The sequence below is a fragment of the Lutra lutra genome, chromosome 8 (assembly GCF_902655055.1).
Source record: "Lutra lutra chromosome 8, mLutLut1.2, whole genome shotgun sequence".
Taxonomy (NCBI): Eukaryota; Metazoa; Chordata; class Mammalia; order Carnivora; family Mustelidae; genus Lutra; species Lutra lutra.
This window is the reverse complement of record NC_062285.1, coordinates 16,707,844-16,725,448: the sequence shown is the minus strand read 5'-3', so window position 1 is coordinate 16,725,448 and position 17,605 is coordinate 16,707,844. Positions and strand designations below refer to the sequence as shown.

Below are 17,605 nucleotides of genomic sequence, written 5' to 3'. Positions count from 1 at the left end.
AGGATCTAGGCTCCTCTGGGGACCAAGCTTTCTCTTCTATCTAGGTCCTAGGTTCCAGAGACCCTCTCTTTCTTTTCTTTCCTTTTCTTTCTTTCTTTCTTTCTTTCTTTCTTTCTTTCTTTCTTTCTTTCTTTCTTTCTTTCTTTCTAAGATTTTATTTATTATTTGACAGAGAGAAATCACAAGTAGGCAGAGAGGCAGGCAGAGAGAGAGAGAGGAGGAAGCAGGCTTCCTGCCAAGCAGAGAGCCTGATGCGGGACTTGATCCCAGGACCCTGAGATCATGACCTGAGCCGAAGGCAGAGGCTTAACCCACTGAGCCACCCAGACGCCCCCGGAGACCCTTTCTTTAAAGAAAAGTTCTCCATTCTTTCATCTCTTATTACCTAAAGGGGAAACACGGCTCTTTTCCTAATCCTATTTCCCTAATTTCTGTAATATGCTGTCTCCAAGATGGCCCCCAGCAGTCCTCACCTCACGGAGTTCACTTTCCAGCACAGTCTGTTTTCACACTGAGTCAGAACTGACCTGTGTGGGCGCCTGGGTGGCTCAGTGGGTTAAGCCACTGCCTTCGGCTCAGGTCATGATCTCAGGATCCTGGGATGGAGTCCCGCATCGGGCTCTTTGCTCAGCAGGGAGCCTGCTTCACTCTCTCCCTCTCTGCCTGCCTCTTTGTCTACTTGTGATCTCTCTCTGTCAAATAAATAAATAAAATCTTTAAAAAAAAAAAAAAAGAACTGACCTGTGTGATTCACAGATTACAGCGGAGATAATGGTGTGTGACATCAAGACTAGGTCATCAAAGTCATGGAAGCTTTTGCTTTGCTCCTTTTTTGAGCAAAAGGGAAGCGTGAGCCACCATGCCATAAAGACACGAGAAGCCTTTTGGGAAAAGCCCATGTGCCAACAGCCAGCAACAATCAGCCACTCATGGGAGCGAGCCAGCTTGGAAACAGATCCTCCAGCTCCAGGCAAGTTCTTGAACTTGCCTCTCCCACCATGTACGTCTGATTTTATAAACTACTAAGCCCAACTATTACTGCATTTATGTTCTATCTACACTATAAGAGATAATAAACGTGGGCTGATGCTTTAAACTACTATGTTTTGAGCTCATTTATTACATAGAAAAAGATAACTAATATACTACCAATCTTTATATTTGGGGGGGGGATAGTCACGCATCTCTTCCCTCAAATCTTCCACTGTATTTGTTGTGCATTTTCCAAGGTGAATCATTATGATTCTTTAGTCCAGATGAGTGGGGTGCAAAGTAGTTCTGTACTGACAGATGATACAGATGCAATTGTAATCAGCTGTTAATAATATTAAATTTCTTTAGGAATTACTTCTTTTTTAATATATAAACTAGAGTGGATTCAAAGTTATGCATAGAGTTTTCTTGTTTAATTTATCCCAGTTTGTTTTCATAAATGGGAGGGAAAGGACCTCTGTTGCAGGCTACAAGACAGAAGTACTCATGGCTCATACCTTGCCTCACCTACAAGAAACAGCTACAGTGCCTTGTTAATAGTTATAGGGATGGGGCCCCTGGCTGGCTCATTTGGTAGAGCATGTAACTCTCAAGTTGTGAGTTCGAGCCCCATGTTGGGTAGAGAGATGCCTTAAAAAATAAAATAGCAGGGCGCCTGGGTGGCTCAGTGGGTTAAAGCCTCTGCCTTTGGCTCAGGTCATGATCCCAGGGTCCTGGGATCGAGCCCCACATCGGGCTGTCTGCTCAGCAGGGAGTCTGCTTCCTCCTCTCTCTCTGTCTGCTTCTCTGCCCACTTGTGAACTCTGTCAAATAAATAAATAAAATCTTTAAAAAATAAAATAAAATAAAATAGCTGTTAAGGGCTGCCTGGGTGACTCAGTCAGTTAAGTATCCAACTTGATTTTGGCTCAGGTCATGATCTCGGGGTTGTGTGCTCAAGCCCCGAGTTGGACTCTGAGCTGGGCGTGGAGCCTGCTTAAGATTCTCTCTCTCCCTTTCCCTCTGCCCCTCCCCCACTCAAAAAAGAGTTGTAGGGATTAAAAAATTTACTTCCATATTTTACTTCCTCATATTACCCCTCCACCTACCGCCAAATCTCAGTATATACATGGGAGTATAACACTTGTGAAAGTTATATATTCCAAAAGAGAGAGAGATTGAGAATTCATTCTGAGAACACACAGATTAAATTACACATAAAAAACATACTTCTCAGGGCACCTGGGTGGCTCAGTGGGTTAAGCCTCTGCCTTCAGCTCAGGTCATTATCTCAGGGTCTGGGATGGAGCCCCACATCGGGCTCTCTGCTCAGCAGGGAGCCTGCTTCCTCCTCTCTCTGCCTCTCTGCCTACTTGTGATCTCTGTCTATCAAATGAATAAATAAAAATCTTTAAAAAAATTTAAAAAAAACAAACAAAAAAACATACTTCTTCTGTATTGTCTCCATTTTTCCCATCCATAGTGACAGTCATAGCACGGACAGCATATATATATAAGATCACTAAACAGACTGTGGGGTGCCTAACCCAGGAATCCTGGTAATATTACAAGCATCAGTTATATAGTTGAAACAATCATGTATTGATATGTATGACTCATTAACACGGTCAGATAATCAGCTTGGCCATGATAGCTTCATGCACAAGATTCTGATTTCACAACACGGTTGCCCATCTTTAGGATCTAAAAATCTCCCCCTTTTTTTTTTCCTCCACCACTTTTCTTCCCAACTGTCTCTTTATTCCCAAGAGGTTTTTTTTTTGTTTTTTTTTTTTGTTTGTTTGTTTGTTTTCTTCTAGATGCATCTTTCAGAGTCTTTTATCGGCTCTGCGTCGACTTCCCCAGAACCAGCCTTATTATTCTCCTGCCCCAGCATATTCCTTGTCCAGAAGAGGGTCTTCATTGTCTCATCCCAGACTCTGTCCTTTAGGACAAAACTAATCTCTTATCTCCTTAGTAAAACTTTGCTAAGACCAAACAGACTGTAGCTACGACAGCCCTCAGTATTGTTGATGGTACATCAGCATTTACTCTAAGTAGCTTTGAATACATTGCATAACCGTCAGGAGGTGCAGAGACTTCCCCAGGCAAGTCAGAGGGGGGCTGGAACAAGCCCCCACGTTAACACTTGGCGGGGGGACTCCATCACCCCACCAGTGCTCACACGGGCTCCACTCTTGCACAGATGATGCTGGTGATCCTGGCAAGAAAGGCTTTCCCCATGCATCTGTTTGTTCCTGTTACTCTCTTCTGAATTTAAGTCCTGGGCGTGTCGGGTGTTTGATGGCTGGAGCCTTGGTCAGATCCTGGACCTCATTTCACGGTTCTGGGAGAGTCAATCCAGTCGTCTCGCTGGGGAGGAAGGGCTCTTAACCGGATGAAAATGATGTTTCAAAAGCTTCTGGGCAGGGACAAACATGACCAATATTCTCTCTAGTCAGTAACTCTTAAAACTCTAAAAACTCTTAAAACCAGATGTGCTGTGTTTCCTCAGCACATAAAAAATTATGAGGATTAACTTACTCAGCAGCCATGATTTTATGTTATTATTTATTTATTTTTACATGTTAGTTGACACACAATACCGCAACCGAGATTTTAAATAGGATCTACTCTTAAAATTGTGACATCCAAAATGTTGTTATCCTCCCATTTAATTTCTTAGCATGGTTTTCTTCAATCCCAGACTCTGTTTCTTCCTACATGCTTTTCTGTGTTTCCTCTGGGAAACTTACTCTAACTGAATCATCTTGTCCTTTTTTTGGAATTGTGGCTGGGTGGATAAAAGAAGGGATACCCTTGAGGCCTCCAATTCTGCTGCATATTTGGCTGCTAATTCTTTGAGCCCCAGTCCTGCTATTCTTATTCAGGCATTTATATTGAAACATTCTAAGAAACAATACTTTGGGGTATTACATGACTGAGTTACCTCATTTATACTGTAAGCTTTTTAAGGCTGTTTTCATATTGTTTCCTGTGGCATAAAGTCATTTAATTTCTTTTAAACTTTGTTTATTTATTTATTTATTTGGTAATCTCTACACCGAATGTGGGACTGGAACTCAACCACCCCAAGGTCAAGAGTCACATGCTCTACCTACTGAGCCAGCCAGGCGCCCCAAAGTCATTTAATTTTAAGGTTGAGGGGCACCTGGCTGGCTAGGTCAGTTATGTCTGGGTGGCTAAATCAGTTAAGTATCTGCCTTCTGCTTGGGTCACGATCCTAGGGTCCTGGGATTGAGCCCCGTATCAGGCTCTCTGCTTGGCAGGAAGCCTGCTTCTCCCTCTGCCTGCTGCTCCCCCGTTTGTGCTCTATCTCTGTCAAGTAAATAAATAAAATCTAAAAAAAAAAAAAAAAAGGTTGAAAGGAATTGTTGAGATCATTAAACCCTCATTTTTTACATGAAATAAGGGCCGGGGAGATACAAAGATTTGTTCAAAGCCAATCATTTAGTTTTGAAGTTGAGAATAGAAACCAGAGCTCCTGATTCTAGCAAATACTAGCAAATTATAAGACTCATACGCCAAACATCAGAGATCCTAGATTTTCATGAGTATGACAGAGGAATGGGAGCTTTAAGAGAAAATAGGGAAAAATATGAAAATAACTATTTTCTCTTCTGTCATTAATTGATAGGGTGACCCCACCTGTGATTTTGTCTAGGACACTTTTGGCTTATCCCTGACAACTGCAATAATTATTAAGAGGAACCCCTTTCACTCTTAAAAGTGCCCTGGAACATAAATGAACATAAATAAAATTAACATAAAAAGGTTAGTTCACTTAATGAAAAATTATATTGTCCTTCAATGATTCCATCTGCTAAGCAAACGTATCGAGGGAAAAGGGTCAGAATAAACTGTAAATACAATGATTAATCAGAGTAAAACTAGGGACATAATTGTTTTCAAATTCCAAGTCACCACCATTGGTAGGCCATGAAATGAATTTGGGGTTATCATCAACATTTAAAATAAGGAATAGGGGTGCCTGGGTGGCTCAGTTGTTTAAGTATCTGAGTTTCACTCAGGTCATGTTCTCAGGGTCCTGGGATCAAGCACCATGTCAGGCTTCCTGCTCAGCAGGAAGTCTGCTTGTCCCTCTGTCTCTCTCTCCCCCAACTTGTGTGTGCACACTCTCTCTCTCAAATAAATAAATAAAATTGTTAAAAATTAAAAGAAGGAATAGAAGAGGACACATGTATGTAGTAAATATAAGAATCTTAGGAGACTTGTTTCAGTTCTACGTACATACACAGTAGAATACGTGGTCCCAACATCTGTTTCTTATTGTAGGTTGTAGTAAAAAGACAAGTGGAAAGCCACTACATAAAGAAATCCAGAACTTAAACAACTCTAAAAAAGAAGATGGAAGTTCATCATAGTTTATACCACTTTGCAGTAAGCTACTAGATGAAATAGTTGTATCAATAAGGTAACCAGAATTGACAGGCTTTGAGACCTGGTAAGGAATAAATATTAAAATTTTCACTATAATTATAGAGTCAGAGGAAGCAATAATCACCTTAAAGGGTATATTCTTTAGTTATCGTCATATTTTAAGGTATAATTAAGCAGATAACACAATACAGATCCACCTGCCACAAAAACTATCTGGCACTTACATACACCGCTATGAAAAGATATGACAAGATTTCTAAGAGACTTAAGGATAACTGATTTATTAAAATGTTATCAGCAAATAATGCATATATATGTATATATATGTTTTGTTTTAAAGGTTTTATTTATTTGAGAAAGAATGAGCACGCGCGAGAGAGCGTGAGCAGGAGAAGGGGCAGAAGGAGAGGGAGAAGCAGACTCCCCACTGAGCAGGGAGCTGGATGCAGGACTGGAACTCAGGTCCCTGGGATCATGACCTGAGCTGAAGGCAGATGCTTAACCGACTGAGCCACCAGGTGCCCCTTTTATAACACATTAAAAAAAAAAAAAGTAGCTTAATATCTATCCTCCACTCTTTCCTTTTCTTAAGTTTTGGCAATATAGTTCTATAACGGCTAGGCATTTTCACAATTGACCTCTTAGTAAAAAGGGTGTGTCTCCCAGCCTGGCCTTCAACCTCTGGAGAGAGGGAAGAGTATGAAGGTGCCTCCCTGCTTCTCATTGGTCCCTAGGAGGGGCGAGCCAGTGAGCCATCTTGCTATCTTGTTCACTTCTTTACGGTATTTAACTATGTAAACAAGGAAGATTGTGGATATTTAAAGTGTGGGCATACAACCAGATGACTGAGTAATGTTAGAACCACCTTTGGCAACAGATTACAGCACTTACTGCATTGTTACTGTGTGTGTGTATACGTGTTTGTGTTTGTGTGTGTGTGTGTGTGTGTGTGTGTGTGCGTGCGCACACAGGCACCCTGTGTGTAATGCCTCGTTTTTGCTACTTTATGTTAAGACCTTTATAGACAGGGGCCGTCTTAATCAATCCCAGCTTTTACAACAAAATACCATAGACTAGCAGGGATAGCTTGTAAACAACAGAAATTTATTTCTCATGGGTGGAGTTAAAAAGGGGGGGGGCAGTTTAAAAAAGGGGATGGGTTAAAAAAAGAAGTTTATTTCTCACGGTTCTGGAGGCTGGAAGTCTGAGATCAGGGTGCCAGCATGGTCAGATCTGGTGAGAGCCCCCTTTCGGGTCACAAACCTCTCATTGTGTCCTCACATGGTGGGAGGGGCCAGGGACCTCTGGACCCTCTTTTGTAAGGCACTAATCCCATTCATGAGGACTCTACCCTTGTGATTTAAACTCTGCCGCAAGTCCCCACCTCCTAATACCATCCTGTTTGCAGGTTAGGATGTTAGGATTTCAACAGAGGAATTTCCGGGGGACACAGATATCCAAACCGTATTAGGAGCCCTAATCTTACATTTTCATTTCTCCCTCTCCAACTAGCAGGCCTAGTTATTATTAAGAGGCCTAATCATCATATTAGTTAAGGCTATCAGAAGCAGGTAACAGAGCACAGAACAAGATATTTCTGGTTTAACTGCTCCTTTGCTAATATAATACCAGATCTGATGAACACAGTTCAGGGAACACCTGAGGTGTCTGGGCTCCTCCCCTTCATGCTGGAATGATTTAAAGCTGTGTGTGGGAACCGATTATTCTATTCAGATTATGTCATCTGAACCTCCCTGTGAATACCAGGCCTGGCTTTCCTTCTGTTCTCTCAATAGTCCATTGAATCCACAAGAAAAATGCCATTGCGTGAACAGGGACCTAAGCCATATTGCTAGTCACTAGGAGAACTGTTGGACTATTTATCAAAAGGGTCAGCACATTTTCCAAGCCTAAGCTTAGGAAATGATTACACATACTTCCCAGCCTTCTCTCCATTCCTTGTCCTATCTCTCTTTTCCCATAAAAAGCAAAAACTACTGATTACTTGGTCTAGTTATCCTGAATTAATTTAGATTTCCTGGAGTTATGAGATCAGTTAGATAACGGGATTTTCAGTGATACTAATAAATACAACTTCAGAAGAGCTATAAGGTGTAAATAATTAAGAGGAGCTTCCATTGTTGCCTGGAAATTTCACTTCTAGCCAGTGGCATGTCAGCAGCGGTAAATGTGCTGGGGAGAGCACACTGAGCTGTTTGCATGCTATGGTGCCCTTTATTTATTTATTTGTTCACTTTAAATTGTCAATATAATAGAATGAATATATGTCAACCCACACAGTATTTCCCAAGATGCCTGCCTTCATTGCTTAAGTTCCATTTTTCCTTGACAATATTTAGAAAATATTTATTGAGAGCCTGCTGTGTCTCAGGCACTTTTCAGAATTTTTCAACAACGTTCTACATATTTTAAGTTTGGTTGTTTCTATATATGGTTAAGTTGGAACATATTTCCATATGCCTTGTGAGTATTAGTTCTCAATAACTGTTAGTTGAACAGACTGTAAAAGTATTTGTTATACCATGATGATTACATAAAAAGTTTAAGACAAAAACAAAATTATAAATTCAAATAGCCCAGCTTTTCAAATATCCTTTCACCTGGCCCTAAATAATTTGATTTTGGTAAGCTTCAGCTCCTTGATATCATCTGAACAATTACATTTAAGCTGCCATACAAGTACCATAAATTTGTCAGAAAAACCATTAAGGTATGTGAAATGTGTGACTCCTAGTAGGCTTTTTAAGAACAGTTTTATTTAGATGTAATTCACATATCATAAAATCCACCCATTTAAAATGTTCAACTCACTGTTTCTTAGTATATTTCCAGAGTTGTACAACCATCACCATAGGAAGCATTTCCAATACTCCAAGCAGAAATCCACTCCCACTGGTAGTCCCTCCCAATTTGCCCTTCTCCCCAGTCCTTAGCAACAACTCATCTATTTTCTATCTCTATGGATTTGCCTATTCTGGATATTTCATATAATGGAATTAGGTGACACATGTGGCCTTTCATGTCTGGCTTCTTTCACTTAGAATGTTTTCAAGGTTCACCAATGTCATACAATGATTCTTTTTATGGTTGAATATTTCATTGTGGATATCCCATATTTTGTTCATCTATTCATAAATTGATGGATACTAGGTCCTTAGCACTTTTTGGGTATTGCGAATAATGCTACCATGACAAAGTTGACTTACAAGTTTTTGTGTGGACATCTGCTTTTATTTCTCTTGGTTATACATCTAGGAGTGGAATTGCTGGATCATGTGATAATTCTTTGTGTAACCTTTTGAGGAACTGTTGTTTTACAAAGTGTCTGCACTTTATAAGATCCCACAAGCAATGTATAAGGGTTCTGTTTCCTCCGCATTTTTGTCAACACTTGCTATTGTCTGATTCTTTTAAATTAGAGCTATCCTCATCTGTGTGAAGTATATTATCTCACTGTGGGTTTTGATTTGCATTTCCCTAATGGCTAATGATTGTTTTTTTGTTTTGTTTTGTTTTCATTGCTGTCTGAATATTTTCTTTGGAGAAATGTCTATTCAAATTATTTGACTATTTAGGGGCACCTGAGTGGCTCAGTCCTTAAGTATCTGCCTTTGGCTCAGGTATTGATCCCAGGGTCCTGGGATCGAGTCCCGCATCTGGCTCCCTTCTCCCACTCCCCCTGCTTGTGTTACCCCTCTTGCTGTCTATCTCTCTCTGACAAATAAATAAATCTTTTAAAAAAATTATTTGACTGGGGCACCTGGGTGGCTCAGTCGTTAAGCGTCTGCCTTCGGCTCAGGTCATGATCCCGGGGTTCTGGGATCGAGCCCCGCATCGGGCTCCCGGCCCGGTGGGAAGCCTGCTTCTCCCTCTCTCACTCCCCCTGCTTGTGTTCCCTCCCTCGCTGTGTCTCTCTGTCAAATAAATAAATATTTAAAAAAAATTATTTGACTATATAAGAACTGGGTTGTCTTTTAATTACTGAATTCCAAGACTTCTTTATATATCATTTACATACGAAGTGCCTTGTCAGATACATGATTTGTAAATATACTCTCTCACTCTTCACTTTCTTTTTTTACTTTCTCTGTGGCATCCTCTGAAGCACAAAGCTTTTGGTTTTGATGAAATCCAATTTTTTTTTCTTTTGTCATTTGTGCTTTTGGTGTCACATCTAACAAATCACTACCCCCCTCCCCTGATCCAAGGGCCCTGGGATTTCCTAATTTCTTTTCTTTTTTTTTTTTTTTTAAGATTTTACTTATTTGACAGAGATCACAAGTAGGCAGAGAGAGAGAGAGAGGAGAAAGCAGGCTCTCCTCTGAGCAGAGAGCCCAATGCGGGGCTCGATCCCAGGAACCTGAGAACATGATCTGGGCTGAAGGCAGAGGCTTTAACCCACTGAGCCACCCAGGCGCCCCAGATTTCCTAGTTTCATCTAAGGATTTGATAGTTTTAGCTCTTACATTTCATCCAGTTTGAATTAACTTTTGTATCTGTTGTGAGGTAAGGGTCCAGCTTCCTTGCTTTGCATGCAGATATCCAGTGGTCCCAGCACCATTAGCTGAAAAGACTATTCTTTCTCCCATTGATTTGTCTTGGCCCTCGGCAAAATCAGTTGACTATAAACATAGGTTTTATTTCCAGACCTATTCCACTGATCTCTACGTTTATCTTTATGCCAGTACCACATGGTTTTGATGGCTATAGTTTTATTTATTTATTTATTATTTTTTTAAAAGATTTTATTTATTTATTTGACACAGAGAGAGAGAGAGATCACAAGTAGGCAGGGAGGCAGGCAGAGAGAGAAAGGGGGAAGCAGGCTCCCCGCTGAGCAGACAGCCTGACTGGGGGCTTGATCCCAGGACCCTGGCGAAGGCAGAGGCTTTAACCCACTGAGCCACTCAGGCACCCCATGTCTATAGCTTTGGAGTAAGGTTTTTTTCCTTAAGATTTTACTTACTTACTCATTTATAGTATTTATTTATTTATTCACTTGTTTATTTTAGAGAGAGCAAGAGCATGCAAGGGGAAGGATGGGGCAAGGATGGGAGAGAGGGAGAGAGACTCTCAGAGTCCTCACTGATCATGGAGTCCATTATTGCTTGTCTGGTTACTATCCTTTGGTTGGTAGTTGCTAAAATTTCCTGTTTTTCTTGCCTATTCTGTAATTTTGGTTTAGAATCCTATTTTCCTAAACTTCTGCCAGTTTTCTTCACAGCACCAAAATATGCTAGGCAGATGATTTTCCAGGATGGAATCATCAGGAATTCTTTTCAGATGGAATATCAAGGAATTGGATTTGTCCTTCTCTTTCCTACCTTCATCTTCTTGCTAGCACTTGCAAGAAGTTGCCTTCTCTGGACTCCCTAAGGCAGAAAACAACTGCCATTTCTAAGACTAGCAATCATTCTGGCTTTGAACTCCCTTAGGTATCATTTCCCCCAGGGGAAGAACTTCCAGATTGAGATATAGAGTGGACACGGATTCCACAGTGAATATGCAGTCTTGCACAGCCCACCACACCCTCCCCCCAATCCCACAAGATAAAATGGGGGAAAAAAGAGCCTTCGTGTATGTCAAAATTTTGTATTTTCATATTTTTGTTTATATCTGTCTGTTCCTAATTTGATACATTTTTTTCTATGTTTACCCTAACCTGTTAAAATGCATCTTGCTTTAGGATTTAAATGGAAGTTTCCTTATCTCCCTCCAGGCTCCTGTTATACTAGGTCTACTAGGCACATAATGGGTACTTAGTAAATATTATTTGAGATTTATTTTATTAATTGTCCTGTCTTCTGTTTTAGAACAACCAGCTACTGGGGCGCCTGGGTGGCTCAGTGGGTTAAAGCCTCTGCTTTCCGCTCAGGTCGTGATCCCAGGGTCCTGGGATAGAGCCCCACATCCGGCTCTCTGCTCTGCAGGGTGCCTGTTTCCTCCCTTCACTCTCTCTGCCTGCCTCTCTGCCTACTTGTGATCTCTCTCTCTGTCAAATAAATAAAATCTTAAAGAAAGAAAGAAAGAAAGAAAGAAAGAAAGAAAGAAAGAAAGAAAGAACAACCAGCTACTGAAAGGCTAAAGGTAGACCTCGGTGTGGTGTTTAAGACACAGAATAACAGATCCTCCCTCAAAAGCAATGATGAAATTGAAGTAATCTCCCTTTTCTAGATAGCCAGGGGGACTACTAGATCCCAGCTGGGTAGTCACCAGAAGTGTATATTTCCTCCTGAGTTGATTTAAGGAACAGGTTGGAATGACCTAAGCAAAAGGCTAAATGCTGGGATCCTGCCAGTCACAGATGCCCCACCTCTGCCATGGCAAATTAAAAGCCATGGCCAGGTGGCCAGCGTCAGGAGACCGGGATCCCAATTCTGGTTTCTCCAGACTGAACACCCTAGGGAACTCATTCTCCGTTAATTACTTCATTCAGTAAAATATTAGCTTTAACTCTACGCCAAGTACAGTGCTAGGGGATGTCACCCAAACAGGACTTTCTTTTCAAGGACTTTACACGTCAACGGAAGGTAGGGGAGGAGGGGGGGGGGCGCTTCCATACACCGTAGCTTACAGCTATTTCCCCATTTCTTAAAACGGTGGGATAGTTGCCAGGTTCAATTTGAACGTTTAGGGCCTGTTACTTGCAAGTGGTTAAAACTCAGACTACAGCAAAAGCTGCCCGCTTCTATAATATCAGTACATGGTTCATCCTATGAATACTTTGTTTTTCCCTTACAGAGAGGGTAAACTAACACAAACACAGTGGGGCTTAACTCTTTTCAGTATACTACTCGGTCTCGATGTGCAGCACCTGACTCTGACCTATGGTTAGCGGCTACACCAATCTTCCAAAGGCCCGATGTGGTTAAGCATTTGGTGTTTCGAAAGGCCGTTTGCAGGGCTTCCTTCGCCCAAGTCATGTGTTTGCTAGTCGACATGGGACAGGGATGCAGAAAAGTTGCTTTCGGTTGAGTATGGTAGCAAGGTCTTGGGGAGGACGCGAGGCGTCACGCTATTTTAACATTTTAATCCAAAGAACTGAAATCAAAAGTCGGCGGTGGGGCCATGGCCCTGCAGAGGGCACGCAGGTCTTAAGGCAGCGCTCCGTCCTCCATACCGAATCCGGAAGCTTCCTCCGGAATGCACGCTGTCAAAGCAGCGTAGCTTCCCCGGGCAGTGCCCATCCCGCCCCCAGCGCAGCAGCAGCGCATAATGGCGCAGCGCCGTAACCCGCGGCCCAGAGCGGGAAGCGCGGGACGGCCGCCGCCTCCCCACCCGCAGCTTCTAGAACCGCCTTAACTGCGCCGGCAGCCGCGCCGCAGCGAACTCCCGCCCGGGCCCCACCCGCGCGCCCGTTTCGCTCCCAGCGCCGCGGGCCACGCCCGTGACGTCCGCCGAACGGGCCGGGGGGCGGGGCGTGGGCCTGGGGGGCGGGGCGAGCCCGCGCTGTTGAATGGGGCGCCGCGACGAGCCGCACATTCCATCGGGCCCACGTGACGCGGCCGCGCTGCCTGAGGTAAACAACCGCGGCCCCGCCTCCCGGCCCCTCCGCGCGCCCTGCACTGCTTCTAGCCGGCGGGACGCGCTCCAGCGGGGCGGGCGGCTTTCTCCGAGAGTCCCCAGCGGCCGCCGCGGTCGGAGCAGCGGCAGCGGGCGCGGCGCCCTGGGTCTGCGGGCCGAGCGCGCGGGCCGGGGTCGAGCGCGCGTCCCCTCCCCGCCCCCACCGCGCGTTGTGGCGCAGCAGGAATTTGGCGGGGACCCGGGCGCTATTTGCGGCTCTTGACGCGCCGGCGGCCGGTGGCCCTTCGGTCATTTCTATTCTAGGGGCACTGGGTCATCGCGCCTGGCCTGCCCCCTCCGCCGGGCCCGGAGGGTGTGTCCCCCTCACCCGGGCTCGCCGCGCCTATAAGGGGCCGGAGCGGCGGGCAGGGACATGCAGCTCTACAGCAGCGTCTGCACCCACTACCCAGCCGGGGGACCGGGTCCCACGGCCGCAGCCTCCGCTCCCCCAGCCGCCGCCGCCGCCGCCGCCCCCTTCAAGGTCTCTCTGCAGCCCCCGGGACCCACCAGCGGCGAGCCAGAGCCCGAGACCGGTGAGTCCCAGCCTGCCGCGGCCGCCGAGCCCCGAGAAGCCGCCGCCGCCCCCGCCGCCAAGATGCCCGCCTTCTCCTCCTGCTTCGAGATGGTGTCCGGGGCCGCCGCCCCCGCCTCGGCCGCTGCCGGCCCTCCCGGCGGGTCCTGCAAGCCGCCGCTGCCGCCGCACTACACGTCCACGGCGCAGATCACCGTGCGGGCCCTGGGCGCCGACCGGCTCCTGCTGCACGGGCCCGAGCCCGTCGCCGCGGCCCCCGCAGCTCAGCGCGGCCGCTGCCTCCTGCTGGCCCCGGCTCCCGGCGCACCGGTCCCGCCGCGCCGGGGCTCCTCCGCCTGGCTCCTGGAGGAGCTGCTGAGGCCCGACTGCCCCGAGCCGGCGGGTCTGGACGCGGCCCGGGAGGGTCCCGACAGAAACTTCCGACTGAGCGAGCACCGTCAGGCCCTGGCCGCCGCCAAGCACCGAGGCCCCGCGCCGCCCCCGGGGAGCCCGGAGCCCAGCCTCGGGCCGTGGGGCGAGGAGCACCCGGCGGAGAGGAGCCTCCGGGCCTGGGAGAAGGTGGGCGACCGCAGCGACCCTCCCGGCGCGGACGAAGCACGGCGGCCGGACCCGGAGGCGGAGGCGCCCCCGGCGCGGAGCGGCGAGGCGGTCCCGAGCGCCTCGGCCGAGGCAGTGATCGTCTCCAGGTCGGATCCCAGAGACGAGAAACTGGCCCTGTACCTGGCGGAGGTTGAGAGGCAGGACAAGTACCTGCGACAGAGGAATAAGTACCGATTTCACATCATTCCCGACGGCAACTGCCTCTACCGCGCGGTCAGCAAGACGGTGTACGGAGACCAGAGCCTTCACCGGGAGCTGAGGGAGCAGACGGTGCATTACATTGCCGATCATCTCGACCACTTTAGCCCCCTGATTGAGGGCGACGTGGGGGAGTTCATCATCAATGCTGCTCAAGACGGGGCGTGGGCCGGGTACCCGGAATTGCTGGCCATGGGGCAGATGCTGAATGTGAATATACATTTAACTACTGGAGGGAGGTTGGAGAGCCCTACGGTGTCTACCATGATTCACTATTTGGGCCCAGAGGATTCCCTAAGGCCTAGTATTTGGCTCAGTTGGCTCAGTAATGGACATTATGATGCGGTGTTTGATCACTCCTACCCCAACCCAGAGTATGACAATTGGTGCAAACAGAGTCAGGTGCAAAGAAAACGCGATGAAGAACTTGCCAAATCCATGGCCATATCCCTGTCCAAAATGTATATTGAACAAAATGCATGCTCTTGAAGTGTCTGAAAACGTACACCCTGGGAGAACTGCATACATAATGTGTTGGGAGAATTACGAACTCTAATCAGGGTAATAGCACTTTCAGACTTCTAGTAGATTTACCGTAGGTGTAATGCCTTAATCATTTTTTGAATGTTTTCTCCTCAGAGCTGAAGGTTGCTGGGCACCTAAATGATGTTTCATGATGGCTTTGGGTGATCCTACTGCTATTTATAATTTGCTGTATAAAGTTGGCACTACTTAATTTGCAAGCTCGTTTCTCACGGTGTAAATTTGGTCATTCCTGGTAATCTGTTTTCTATAAAAATGTATTTTTGCACAACATTTTTAAGAATTGGTGTAACTTCATCTATGACGTGTTCCATGTTGACAAACAGCTTTCCAGCATAAATCCAGAGAAGTGCTTTATATGAAGTTTATTCCTTTGGACAGACTTTGTGATTTAATAGTTATTTTATGTTAGATTTGGATTTTATGATCCTTAGATAATTATTTCAAATGGATATTGATGCATTTGTGTTACCAGATGATTGGCCCATTCCATTTTAATGAAAAACAGATTTGTTTTGGAAATCATTATTTTTCTAGAAATGGTCAACCTTTTAAAGAGAAGTATTTAAGGGAAGGTTGTGGGAAGAATATTCTTTAAGGGATAGTACCAGGTCTTACTTGAATGAGTCTGATATTTGCAGATGGCAGTGTGATGACTATTCTGTACTTTGGTTGGCTTTTAGAGTAGATTGTCTGGTGCTCTGAATTGTTTTTATTTATATTTGTCATTTTGTTATAAAAGCATTTTAACTTTGTGACAAGATAAGCCTCCTGCTTCTTGGATTCAACTAAGATTTTAAAAAACTACTAGCATAAATGCCTCAAATCAACCTTGGCAGTTGTTCTATAGCAGGAGAATACTGTCTTAATATTTTATTCCTTTTAAATTCTTTCAAAAGGCAAAATAGGATTGCCCTGTATTATGTACAAATAAAAATGTCTGTAAACAAATCTTGTATGGTTTGCTGGGTCAAACAATGTTCTCAACCTAAAATCTATCTCATTTTCACTTTAACTACTAGTCATATTTATTAAGTACTGCAGTTTGTACTTTTTTATTTTGTAACATTTTGTGATTTTTTTGTACAATACTGTATTTGTACAATAGAGCGATTCTCAGCTGATGGAATGAATGAATAAAATGCATAATTTTACTTTTACAATGTCTCTTTGGCCAAGGTGGTTTTTTAATTAAGAAGTGACACTTGTAAGAGCATCTCTTACATGTATACATTTTTATTTCATGTGTAAAGATGTCACAGAATTCTGAGGGGAATTTCTTAAGTTCTCACATGAACAGGGTAGGATAAAATCATTAGTAATTTCAAAGGATAAATCTTCGTTAACTATACTTCAAAGAAGGAGTAACTCAGGACATTGCTCTTGTTATTTCTAATGCTAATTCCTATCTAAAACTACAGTACCGTGGCTAATAAACAGAGAGATGCAAATATTATGTTAACCAGCACTGCGTTTAAGTATCGTAGTTTTGTATTTCACTTACTCTCAGCACAGATTTAAATGTTTCAGAGGGTGACCAAAACAGTGTTGTAATTTTTATCCAGTCTGGCATCTTGAGACCATGTGAATCTCTTAATTTTGAGATGTGTTAATGGATTTAGTGGGTAAGTACACCTGTAGACATAATCTGGGTATCTTGTTTATTGTAGAATAAAAACAGCTAGTTCGGATATTTTACTTTACAGTTGATAGTTCATATGTTTATATTTCATGGTTATAGACACATTTAAACTTGAGTTCATCGTTTAACCACATTTTTGGAAGAATGCCATTAGTTATTAGGACAATTTCCTTTAAATGTTAATTAGTGAATTTCTTTTAGATGTTAGCTAATCATGCATCTCTGTTTTTTTGGGGTAAGAAGAGGTTTACTTCATGGGTTCACTGATTAACTTGAGAAAGAAATTATTTTATTTGAATTACCTATCTAAATTTGCTGCTTTCCTTCTTTATTTAGACATGTATAAAATTTGGGCATGCTTAGAACTTAACACAAATGGATAGACCAATTAGATAGAATTTCCCAAAAAGCCATCTAGAAGCTCACTGCTGTTTCGAAGAAACAAATTCTGGGTTCTGTTTCATTTTTGAATTAGAATCCCAAGTCCTTGATTTAGATTCTCAAGGGTGGTATGTTTAAAAAAATGTAATGAATCCTAAGGTGGTATTGCATGGCAGCATGTTTTTTTAGTTGTCTTGCCTAAGAGGTTTTTGTGTTTTAATGTCCTCTTTCTATGGCTTGGTTTTTTGAAGAGAAATGCAGTATTGGCCACTCCCTTAGGCTCAGTATGTATTCTCCACCACAGTACCAGCTTTATGTATGAGCAGCAGTCCTGGATCACTGAAGATGAGCAGGTGAAGAGCTGGAAATGTGGTTGACTCTTAACTTCCTTTTAGCAAAAAGATTTTACTAAACAGTTTCTTCCTTCAGATATTCTTTATAGTAGCCAAGAGGCTCAAAACTGTATGAAGCAAACACTTGATGGCTGTGAGCTAAAGTTTCTTTAGTTTATTCCCTTCCCCAGAAAGTATGAGGGAGGAGGATAAAAATCTCTAAGTCAATCCAACTGTGGTTTCAGGGAAATTAGTGTGAAAATCATACTATTAACTTGAAAATTTTACTAAGGTGGCCCATGGATAAAAACATACAAACCACTATTAGCGTGATTTTTTTTTTTAAACAACTGTTTCATTTTTAAAAATTAAATGGCATAATACTTATACATTTTGGCA

General features: G+C 43.8%; 1 protein-coding gene across 1 annotated transcript; it reads left to right on the top strand.

The window, feature by feature from the left end:
- The first annotated feature begins 13,013 nt into the window (after positions 1–13,013).
- OTUD1 (OTU deubiquitinase 1) lies at positions 13,014–16,018 on the top strand. Its single transcript, XM_047742752.1, has one exon. It carries the CDS (start codon positions 13,352–13,354, stop codon positions 14,795–14,797), a length of 1,446 nt encoding a protein of 481 aa, XP_047598708.1. The 5' UTR covers positions 13,014–13,351; the 3' UTR covers positions 14,798–16,018.
- The last annotated feature ends 1,587 nt before the right edge of the window (positions 16,019–17,605 follow it).